This window comes from Gracilinanus agilis, chromosome 1 (assembly GCF_016433145.1).
Source record: "Gracilinanus agilis isolate LMUSP501 chromosome 1, AgileGrace, whole genome shotgun sequence".
Lineage (NCBI taxonomy): Eukaryota > Metazoa > Chordata > Mammalia > Didelphimorphia > Didelphidae > Gracilinanus > Gracilinanus agilis.
In genome coordinates, this window is record NC_058130.1 from 262,820,620 (window position 1) to 262,833,068 (window position 12,449).

General features: G+C 41.0%; 1 protein-coding gene across 1 annotated transcript in view; it reads left to right on the forward strand.

The window, feature by feature from the left end:
* The first annotated feature begins 11,431 nt into the window (after positions 1-11,431).
* The window catches only part of ZNF367 (zinc finger protein 367), a 33,988-nt gene continuing 32,970 nt past the window's right edge, over positions 11,432-12,449 (forward strand). Inside the window, exon 1 of the mRNA XM_044657554.1 lies at positions 11,432-11,878. Coding sequence (XP_044513489.1) covers positions 11,432-11,878 — 447 coding nt within the window. The remainder of the gene's footprint in view (positions 11,879-12,449) is intronic.

Genomic DNA, 12,449 nt, shown 5'->3' on the forward strand with positions numbered 1-12,449 from the left:
TCATCCTCAAGATATTTCTGAGTTATTCAAGCTGAATAGACTGCTCACAGTGAGATAATTTGTCAGTTCCTAATGTCACCTACTACATATCATCCTTGGGTTAATTATAATAACTATCAAATCATAGGACAGTTAGGTGGTACAGTTGGATAGAGCATTGGGTTTGATCAGGAAGATTCATCTTCCTGAGTTCAAATCTGGCCTCAGACACTTACTCTGTCTCCACTGATCCTAAGCAAATCACTTAACCCTGTTTATTTCTGTTTGCTCATCTGTAAAGTGAACTGGAGAAGGAAATGAGAAACCAGTCCTCTATCTTTGCCCCGCAAAAACCCAAATGGGTTCCAGGAGAGTTAGACACAAATGAAAAATGAGTGAATGACAACAAAAATTGCATCATAGGTTCTCTGCCTCCGTGTCTAAGCCTTCTGAGACAATTTGCCAAACTGGTTACCCCAGTGACCAATCAGCAATATGGAAAATGACCAAGCTTGAGCATAGAAAAGATTGTCCAACAGCTACATTGGTGCATTCTGGCCAATTGGCACTAAGAAAAGATTGTCCAACAACTCGGACTTATAATGCATGACTACTTGGTGCTTTAAAAATCTTCAAGAACACTTCAAGAATGGAGGCCTCCCTGATAAGGAATTCCTCTCAAAAGAAGACTTAGTATTATCATTGCCATTATTATTATTAGTAGTTGTTGTTGTAGTAGTGGCATAGGAACAATCTAAACTCAAATTGTTAAGAAAAAACTCACACTCCCATCCTTACTAATACTTATATCAGAGAAGGCTTGCATAAGGCCAGAAAAAAAACCATTATGGGCTTGGAAGAGTGTACTACTTCCAGAAGGAAACAATGAGGCTGTTGGCTTTTGTTTTCCTTATACTTGTTATCCATCCATGATCCAGTTGGCTGAAACTTATATCTTTCCAGAATATATGTGTTCTGGAGGTTGGGTTTAGCTTTCACCTTTTAATGTCTTAGTGGGTAATGCAATATCCACAATACAATAGACCAAAGCTCAGGTTTAAGAGTGTAACAAAATGAGGCACTCAGTAGTCCATTTAATAGCTAAGCAAAGGAGATTTGCTTGACTATAGAATGAAAGGACATTCTGAGCAGGGGAAGGATCAAGGGTACGGTAGATTCTATTAAGTACAATTTTCTGTTATTGGTTATACTGTTGATCTGCCATTTGGAAGCCTTGTGGCTTAGCTACAATTCCTTATAGCTTTTTACTCAAAACAGGAAGTTATAGCTTGAGCCTTAGTTCCTTTTCCCAATAAAATCTCTAGGATAGTCTCAATGCTTTTTAAAAGAAAATAACTAGTTTATCTTCTATGTCAAAGGATTCTAGAAGGCATTCTTACTACCTCACCACACAATTGTTCACTTAGCACAGTTTCTGGAACATAGTAGGCACAATGTCTATTGATTACTGATTTAGAATGTATTATCTGCTGAATTGGGCAGCTTGGTGGCTCATTAGATAGAGTTGACTCAGTAGACAAAAGTCCTACTTATTGCTCATTGTGGGTCCTCAGTAATCTAGTGTATTATACAAAGCTGAATATGGGCCTAGTGATTGTGTCTATTAGGGCAGTATATTATAATAGATGATGGCCTTAGTTTCAGAAAGACATCTTTTCATTGACACTGGATGACCATGGGCAAGTAAGAACTATTAGTCTGTAAAATGGGGATGATAATATGATACAAATATAATACAAACCTCATAGGTTTGTAATTTGGATTGAGTGCTAAATGGCCAGTGCTTTGCAAATCTTAAAGCACTATACAAAAATCCAAACTGAAGGTTGGTTACGATGTAAAAAGTTTTTCTTCTGCTGTAACAGTTTATTATTGTCTATTTAATCATAATGGAATTGTCTGCCTTGGTGGGCAAGGTATCTGTATACATGATACCACAGAATTTTGAAATATTGTATAATCATAAAAGCTAATATTTACATTTGTAAACTTTATAGCATACAAAAATACTCCCTCCATAAAAGTTGTACTTATAATCATTACTTGCATTTTACAAGACTGCAAGAAAGTATTCAATGTGAAGTGACATGGCCAAGGCCACAAAGGCAATAGCTAAACCCGGTTTTCAGACTCCAGAGTCAGTGTACATTTCCAAGGAAAGGAGAAGAAAGTGAAGGAGAAGGAGGAGGAGAAAGGAAGCCCAAAGAACACATAGATCAAAGTTCATAAGTGATTAAAAGAATATTTATATATAATTAAAAGCATGTTTATGTATGTACAACATATGTGACTATATTTATTTTTACATTTAAAATTTTTTAATATTTTATTTTCCCATACATGATATCAATTTTAGACATATGTTTTTCTGAAATTATAACATTCAAATTGCCTTCCTGCTTCCTGGAAATGGTAAGCAATTTTATCTGTTATATATGTATTATCAGGCAAAATTTACTGCATATTGGTCATCATTAGAAGAAAATACTCATATAAAACCAAAACCCCAAAATAAAAATACAAATGAACTAAAGTAAACAATAATATACTTTGATCAGCATTTCAACTCCAACAGTTCTTTCTCTGGAATTGGATACTATTCTTTTTATATATCCCACAGAATTGTCCTCAATCATTGCATTGCTGAGAGCAGCTAAGTCTTTCATAGTTGGTCATAATATTGCTGCTCTTGTGTACAATGTTCTCCTGGTTCTGCTTACTTTCACTATGCATCAGTTCATGTAAGGCTTTTCAGCTTTTTTTCTGAAATCATCTTGCTCCTCATTTCTTATAGCACAATAGTATTCCACCACCATCATATACCACAATTTATTCAACCATTCTCCAATTGATAAACATCCCCTCAATTTCCAATTCTTTGCCACTATCAAAAGAGCTTCTATAAATATTTTTGTACAAGTAGTGCCTTTCTCCCCTTTTCCTGATCTCACTGGGATATAGACCTAGAAGTGTTACTACAGATTCAAAGGGCATGTGTGGGAAGCCAATAAGAGAACAGATAAAAATTTGAGACCCCTCATTTGACCCCTTTTATGATCCATACCTTTTCTTATTGGAAAAACATTATAGACTTATTGAAAAGCCTTAAGTTCCTAGCAAATCAGAAGGTACAGAGTTAACAATTTCTCTCCTTGATAATTAAAAAGCCTGAACTCTAAAAAATATATTACTTAGATAATCAAGGCTGGAGACAGACAAAGCTAGACAAGACTTTATCTGACCAGGTGCAATCCTGTAAATCAAGAGTGCAGGACTCAATTTATTTAGGATATCTATGAAATATATTTCTGCTCCTAGAATTAACCTCCTACTAATTGGTGGTTGGAATTTGGCCTTTGACCCTGGACCTATCTCTACTTTTTAGACTTTAATGGGTTTTGTATAATTTGTAACCCCTTCACAGCTGTGATTCTTTCTCTGTGCTCTTTGTGTGAAATCAATATATATATTAAACTCAAGACTCCATGGAGTTGGAGCAGTTAAGAGCTAAGCATTTAGTCTGACTGTTCTCATTCAATTTGATGCTACTAAACACCACTCAGGACCCGAAGAAATATAGAGCTAGCTCTCTATAGGCATGCACAGTTTTATAGCCCTTTTGGGCATCATTCCAAATTACCTTCCAGAATGGTTGGATCAGTTCCCAACTACACCAGCAATGTTCCAATTTTGCCATATCCCCTCCAACATTTATCACTTTACTGTCATATTGGCCAAATCTGATAGGTGTAAGGTGATACCTCAGAGTTGTTTTAATTTGGATTTCTCTAATCAAGAGTGACTTAGAGCATTTTTTCATGATTATTGATAATTTTGATTTTTTCATCTGAAAATTGCATGGTTATATCCTTTGACCATTAGTCAACTGGAGAATGATTTGTATTCTTATAAATTTGACTTAGTTCTGTATATAGTTGAGAAATGAGACCTTTATCAGAGAAATTTGCTATAAATATATTCCCCAGTTTATTGTTTCCCTTCTAATCTTGATTTCATTGGTTTTGTTTGTACAAAACCTTTTAAATTTAATATAAACAAAATTATTCATTTTATATTTCATAACATTCTCTTTTACTTGGTCATAAATTCTTCCTTTCTCCTTAGGTCTGATAGATAGACATAATTTGCTTATTGTATCATCCTTTATGTTTAAATCACATATCTATTTTTATCTTATCTTGGTATAGGGTGTGAGATATTGGTTCATACCCAGATTCTGCCATACTGTTTTCCAGTTTTCCTAGCAGATTTTGTCAAATAGTGACTTCTTATTCCAAAAGTTTGGATCTTTGGATTGATTGAACTCTTGATTGCTATGATCATTTACAACTCTATAGTGTGTACCTATTTGAATCCATTGATTGGCCATTTTATTTCTTAGCCAATACCAGATTGTTTTGATGTACTGCTTTATCCTCAGTCTGAGATCCGGAACTGCTAAGCAACCTTCCTTCACATTTTTTTTCATTAGTAAATTAATTTAGGTAGAATTGTCATTTTTATCATATTAGCTCAGTCTACCCATAAGTAGTTACTATTTTTATTTTATATTGCCTAGAGCCATGTTGTCAAACCTATGCCACATGTGTCAAAGGAGGCTGCTCCCCTCCCCCTCTCCACTCATGTCTGAAGACATTTCTCACTTTACCCGCTCCTCTGTCCAGCAGCCCAATGGGAGCACTTCCTCCCTCTCCCGTCTGGGGTAATGTGAGGGGCTGGCATATGTTGTGAGGGCTTCCATTTGGGCACTCATTCTCTAAAAGGTTCAGCATCACAGGCTTAGAGTTATTTTAAATGGAATTTCTCTATTGCTGCTGGACTTGGTTGGTATTATATAGAAATGCTGATGATTTCTGTGGGAGTTTTTGTATCTTGCAACTTGCTAAAGTTAATATTTTGACAAGTTTTTTAGTTTATTCTCTAGGATTCTCTAAGCATACCATCATTATTATCTGCAAAGAATGATAGTTCCGTTTAGCTACTTTAATTCCTTCAATTTCTTTTTCTTCTGTTATTGCTAAAGCTAGCATTTCTAGTACAATACTAAATGAAGTATACTTATTTTTAAGTGTACTCATTATATGAAGTGTAACAAATAATAGGCTGTGCAAGGCACCTATAAGTGCTAAGAAAAAGTGAAATTTTCCCTATACAATACTCATTTCTTGTTGTTTTCTGCTTCATAGGTAATATGGATGCTCTTTCTACCAAACCAAATGACAAATCCTCTATTAATTAATATATTGTATTATTTTATAGGTAGCAGAATATTTTGGATTCTATCCAAACACCTCCATCAGATTGCAGCCAACTTGGTGATGAGATCTTTAAAATCTAGCCAGGGATCATACTCTAAGCCCTTTCAGTTTGTTAGGATCCTTCAAACCAAAATAGCAGTCTTCTAGAATTGTAGATCACCTCCACAACAGTGTAAAATAATGGTGTAGGACTTTAGTGCAGGATTAACAATAATATATAAGCTTAAATATGGTAACAGGACTGAAAAAGAACCCAGAGACCAGAGGCCAAGTATACACTTTTAGTCATCATACATATTATGTCTATTAAATGAATGTACCCAATGTGTCCCAAGACCTATTCTCTTTTCTTTCTGTCCTCTCATTTGATAACCTCATTGGTTCCCATGGGCTTAACTATCATCTCTATCATCGCTGTATAGATTACTTTCATGTCTTTATTTCTAGTTCTATTATTTCAGGGACATCTCAACTCATTATTTCTTTGTGTCCCACATGACCAAAACTTTCCTATTGCCATTGAAGGTACTACCATCCTTCAAGTTATCCAGAGCTGAAGACCTTAGTGTTGTCTTTGACTCTTCAGGGTCTTTTACCCTACATATATATGAACAGTTTGCTAGATTGTTATATAACAGCTCTTGCATATTTCTCTTTTTTTCTGCTCATAAAGCTACTATTCCCCAGTTCAGTCTCCCTTCCCCTTTCACCTGTACTGTGCCCTAGGCTTCTAAATGGTCTTCCTGCTTCTAGTCTCTCCTTTCTCCAATCTATCCTCTATGTAGTCCCCAAAGTAATTTTCCCCAAGAGCATTTCTGACCATGTCAACAAACTATAATTGTTATCTATTTCCTTTAAGGATCAGATATAAATTCCTCTGTTTAGTATTTAAAACTCTTCAAAAGCTGGCTGGCTGTATCCTACTTTTCTAGCCTTTTTACATTACTCTTCTCTTAACCATTTAAAGTCTAGGCATATTGGTATTCTTAATGCTCTTCACAAATGACATTACATCTTGAGCTTTTGCACCAAGTGTTCCTCATTCATGCAATGCTCTCTTGCCTTATTTCTGCCTTTTGAAAAACCTGGTTTCTTTCATATAAAGCACTTCCTTAGAGCAAGATCCCTGGTTACTATTGCCTTTCCCTCCAAGGTTACCTTGTATCTACTGGGTATAGATGCCTTTCTATGGCTACCTTGTCTCCTTGGTTAGAATGTAAGCCCCTTGAGTATACAGACTGTTGAATTTTTGTCTTCCTATCGCGCACACATATATCTATCACAGTGCTTAGGAAATAGTAGATAATAACATGATAGGTAATTAATAGGTTACAAGAGTTGCCTCTTGGGCTTTGGTTGGAACCAGTCTTTTGGCCACTGCCCAAAAGAATGAATGAAAAAAAAACATTTATTAAGCACTGCCCAAAAGAATGAATGAAAAAACATTTATTAAGCACTAAGTACTGGAGATATAAAAATTAAAAAACCCAGATAATGCCTGATTTCAAGTAACTCGTACTCTTAACAAATATAGGAATTTTCAGCTACAAGTCAGATGCAAAGGCCCCATGGTCCTTACTGAATATCCTTTCTACTAACACAATCACATCCATTTGATGATGTGAAGGATATCCCCAATGAGAACAGAGTACTAAAGTAGGCCAAGATAGCTGAAGAGTTGCAGCCACCCTACAGTCCAGTAGGGAATACACTACAGAGTTTCAGTGAGGATAGAATTCATGACTTGTAATGAGTGGCAGAGTTGCATAGTGTGAATAGCTTGCTGGAGTTGAAATCAGGAAATCATAGGCTCAAAAGCCATTTCATAACATTTATTGGTTATGTGAACATGGCCAAGTAACTTAATTTCTCTGAGATTCAGGCAAATTTCTATCACTCTAGAAATTCAAGTCGTCTTCAACCTTGGTAGAAGGAATTTAATTTAAAAATTTTTACAGTTTTTCACCTTCTCAATAATGCTTTTAGGGCCTAACTATAGTAATGGGATTGCTTTGTCAATGAGCATGAACAGTTCTCTCTTAATGTATATTTCCATCTTGTTTTCTAAAAAAAAAAAAAAATTCACAGCTGCTCTAGCAATGTTATTTATTTATTTATTTATTATTTTTTTTAACATGCGTGATCAATCAAGACTTATTTACATATTATTGATAGTTACATTAGTGTGGTCATTTTGAGTCTACATCCCCAACCATGTACACATCAACCTATGTGTTCAAGCAATTATTTTTTCTTCTGTGTTTCCCCTCCTGCAGTTCTTCCTCTGAATGTAGGTAGCATCCTTTTCCATAAATCCCCCAGAATTGTCCTGGGTCATTCTAGCAATGCAATTTTAATATTAGGCCCATTCCTCCATATTCCTATCAGTATTTAATTTAATCACTTTAGCCTATCTGGTCCTATCTGGTACTCAACTAAAATATATTACCAGGACCATATTTTGTTAGATTGTTCCTTAGGCAGCTGACAATCTGTTGCCAAGACCATACTCTTTCCAAAACAAGTCTTTCTAGCTTGGTCATTCACAGCAGCACTTTTGTTCTACTGACACAATCCCTCAGGGATGTAGGATTACCTCCATAGTATGATGAGTGCTGAAGTAAGACTTTTGCAGAATAGTTACGCTCTTTAAACCATTGTTTTCCCACTAGAAACTGTTTGGATTATGATTTTATGCAGGGTTAGATCTGCAATTAACCTTATGAAGGTGTGAGGGAACTTTCCAAATATCTATCTTATTTCACTTATCTAAGGTTCTATTCATCGCCTTAACTTATTAATTTTTTGGCTAGATTTATCTAATTCTGGGAGGGTAAAAGTAAAGCCCACTGATATTGTCATTTTGTTATCTATTTCCATTTGTATCTCATTTAATTTTTCCTTTAAAAATCTTGGTGTTACAACCCTTGGTGCATACATGTCCAATATTGATAATGCTTCATTATCCATAATATCACCAACCACCCTCCCCCAAAATAGTATAGTTACCTTGATCATCTTTTTTGATTATATCCATTTTAGGCCCAAATCTGTCAGAGATCATAACTGCTTGCTACACCTACATTCTCTGGATCAACGGAGGCAAAATATATTCTGTTTTGGCCCCTGACTTTCACTCTGTCTCTCATTTTCAGTGTGCTTCTTTTAGACAACACATTGTCAGTTCCTGTTTTTTTTTTTTTTATACTTTCTGCTCTCCATTTTTTCCCATGTGTGAATTCACTCCATCACACTCAATGTTATAGTCACTAATTGTACATTTCCATCTACTTCGTTCCTCCCATTTGTCCCCCTCTTCTTTTCTTTCTGATGTATCTCTTCTCATATGTCCAATTTCCTTTGAGTAATACCTCTCCTATTGACATCTCTTTCCCCAAATCTTCCCTTATCCTCTTCCCTTTGCCCTCTCTCCATGTCCAAATTGGCCCACTTTTCTAAAAGTCACTCTCTTAACCCTTCCCCCTTACCTTTTAATTTTTACTCTGTCCAGCCTTCCCTGATCCCTTCCTTATTCCCCAATTGTGCCCTCTTCTTGATTCCTTTATCCCCTTACCTTACCATAGGTAGGGGGAATTCTTGAAATAAATTAAAATTCCTTGACATTTTGACTTCACAACTATACCTTCTTTATTATTTCTACCTCTAGCAATAATGTTTCTGAAAAAAGTTGGATAATTGCAACAGTTCAATTCAGTAGATATTACTTATGCATGCAGGTCTCTATAAATGGTACTCTTAGAGATTTGCCTAGAGCACTGAGTGGCTAAGTGATTTGCCCAGGTCACACAGCCAATTTTTCATTTTTAGGACTGGAACCTAGATCCTTCTGCCTTTGAGGAGAGTATTCTATCCATTAGATTATATTTCTTCTCTAGACACTAAATACAAAAAAAATGTTCCCTGAATTTCTAGAATTTACATTTTGCTGGAGGTAGGGTTGGGTGCATTATATACACAGAAAAGTAAATAGAAAATATATGCAAATTAATACAAAGACACACATACTAGAGGTAGAGATAGAGGCAAAGAGAAAGAAACAGAAAACCAATCCAGAAAAGTCTCATGCAGATAATTTATAAACTGTTATATATAGTTATAAACTGTACCCTGGAAGGAGGAGAGGCAAGGAAACTTGAGGACAGCCTGTGAAAAGGCATGGAGGGGCATCTAAGTAGCACCGTGGATAGAGCACCAGGCCTGGAATCTGAGGTATTCAAATCTGGTCTCAGACACTTCCGGTTTATGTACCCCCCCCCCCCCGGGTCAGTCACTTGACCCCCATTGCTTAATCCTTGCCAATTTTTTTGTCTGAGAATTGATAATAAGACAGAAAGAAGGTAAAGGTAAAGGTATAGAGATGTCATGTACAAGAAATAAACAGGGGACCAGTTTGAGGGAGGGAGAGCTTGAAGGAAAGTTATTTGAAATAGGACTGAAAGGTAGGTTGAAACAAGATTGTGCCAGGTTGAGTATTTTGTATTTTGTCCTAAAGAAAAATGGGAATGACGGAAGCTTTTTTTTTCCCCTTGTAAATGAGTGACAGATTGGATCTGTTTTAGAAAGGGTTGGAGGAGAGACATCAGTTAGGGAATTATTGCAATACTTAAAGGTGAAGAGTTATGAAGGAGTATGGATTCCGGTGGTGATCGTGTAGGAGTGTTTTGGAAAGTAAAGATTGGAAATTATTTAGACACTGCAGGTGAAACCCTATGGTTAGACAGACTGTATCCAATTCTTGGGTATTGAAACTGTGTTCTCTAAGACTTTGCTAATGCAGGGAGAGCTCAGGCAGAAGCTAGAAGAGAAAAGAGGCTTCGAGCACGATCTCGAGGACAGAACCAGCTTAGTGAACCAGGGAGAGATTCCAAAGCAAACGGATAGCCACAAGGCAATGAATTCCTCAGAGACCGCAAACCAGGGATTTCTTTAACGAATAAAACCTGCTCTCCTCCAGAGCCTAGGAGGAAGTTGCGGAAGGAGGGGGGCGGGGCGGGGACAAGGACAGAAATCAGATGAAAGGATTCCATCACCATTATTGCTTCGGTCCCTTTAAACAGAGCACGTGATGCAGACCGTTCGCGCGGGAACGGCTCGCACAACAGCAGCTAGCTGCAGACTGGGCGGGGTCGTCGGCGCGCGGGTTAGAGCCAACCGGGTACAACCGCCTCGCTCTTTCCACCCGGACTCCACCTTTTCCCATCAGAGTTAACCAATCACCACCTTACTCCTGGCCCAGCCCCCCTCCGTTCGCGAGGCCCAAACCTAGACAAACAGAACCGGAGGAAAGAAGAGGGTGGGGCTTCCGTAGGGGTGGGTCATTGAAGGCTGCGCGCTCCCCTAAAGTTTCGAACCTTGTTGGCTCGAGGCGGAGGACAAAATTAAGAGCAGTAGCCAATAGCAAAGCACAAACCAATCGCGCGCGCTCCCCCAGGCCCTCCTCTATTTCGCCCCGCTCCACCGGGAAAGCTTCGGGGGTTGTTTATTGGTTGAAAAGATCTGTCACTCAAGGTAGAGCCGATTGGGTCCCGGAGCCTCTCGGTGATTGGTTCCGCCCAGGCGCGAAATGTAACGCGGGAAAAGCAGGAGCTGGGATATCGGTGGTAGCAGCAGGTTGTTATTTTCCGGGGCTTGGGAGTTTGGCTTTATTGTCACTTCGGGGCAGCGTGAGAAGTCTGGGCTGACTGTGCTTCCCTTCCACCCCGCTATTGCGGGGCTACATCGGGGAGAAGGAGGTCGATCCTGGTTCGGGTCCCTTTTCTGCCGCGGCTTCTTACAGGATCCCGAATCTCTGATCGGTGAAATTTCCACCCCCACCCCTCTCGACAGCTACCGGAGGGATCCCGGGAATAGCCGCCACGGCCACCGCTGCCGCTTTCACCTTCCCTGCGATGAGTCTGCGGCTGTTCTAGTATCAGATTCAGCGGGACAAGTGCTGCTGGGGCTGGAGCGGTGACTAGTTGCCGCAGAAACCTTGGAGCCCTCCCTAGGCTCTACTTATCCGGGAAGGAAAGACCGTGCGATTGTGACCCCGCAGTCAGCACCAAGAGTGTGAAGCCCAGCGGCCAAGAGGGATCCGGGACGAGCGTGTGTGCGTGCCGCGGGGACTTGGGGGGCTGGTTGGAGAGGAGGGGATGATTCGGGGGATCGAGGCAGCTATGGCGGAGAACCAGTCCCCGCTGCTCCAGCAGCAGCCGCCGCCGCCCCCGGTCATCTTTTGCCATGATTCCCCCAAACGGGTCCTGGTGTCGGTCATCAAGACGACCCCGATCAAGCCCAAGAGGAGCAGCGAGCAGGAGCCACCGCCGCCACTCATCCCAACCAGCCCAGGCTTCAGTGACTTCATGGTATACCCTTGGCGCTGGGGCGAAAACGCGCACAACGTGACGCTGAGCCCCGGGGGCCCCGGCGGGGGCAGCTGCTGTGGGGCTTCAGTCGTGGCCGCCTCCCCCGCCTCTTCCTCCGTCAGCGCCCAGCAGGCGCTCCGGGGCCGGGGAGGACCAGCCTCCACCGTGGTGGCCACAGCAATCTCCGGAGGAGAAGAGGAGGAGGCGGGCAGCCCGGACAGCAGCCACCTGAGGGTGAGTCTCCCCAACCAATCCCCTGGAGGAAGGTGGGGGTGTGTCGGGAGGAGAAACGAACGGGGGCAGCTTCGGACCCGTTAACGGGCAACTGATGCTTGCGCAGGGTAGGAGCGGACGGAGCTACGGAAAAGGGGACAGAGGATCAGGAACGGGCGCGGGATGAGATCCATCCGAACCCCTAGCTCGCCCTGCCTGACACTTCAGGGGTTGGGGGACTGAAAGCCGGGTGGAGCCGGTCGGGGTGTCCTCTCAGCACCCTAGACCGCGGGAATGGAACAGGGCGGGGCGGGAAGGATTTTAAAATGCTGGGGTTGCTTCCTGGGCCGGCGGCAGCTGCGGTGGCGGCTGTCAGGAGCGCCGACGTCACAGCCGCGCGCCAAAAAACGGGTCTGGCTGTCACGCGCCCCCAACCTCCTCTGGGGAGCGGGCGGCAGTGGGGGCGGAGCGTGGGGGAGGGCGGGCCTGGGGGCTGGCGCGGCGCGAGAGCGCTGGGGCTGGGGCGGGACGAGAAACGGGCGCTCGGGCGGAGGTCTTGGCAGCGGAGGGGGGCGGCGAGTTGAGGGGTCGG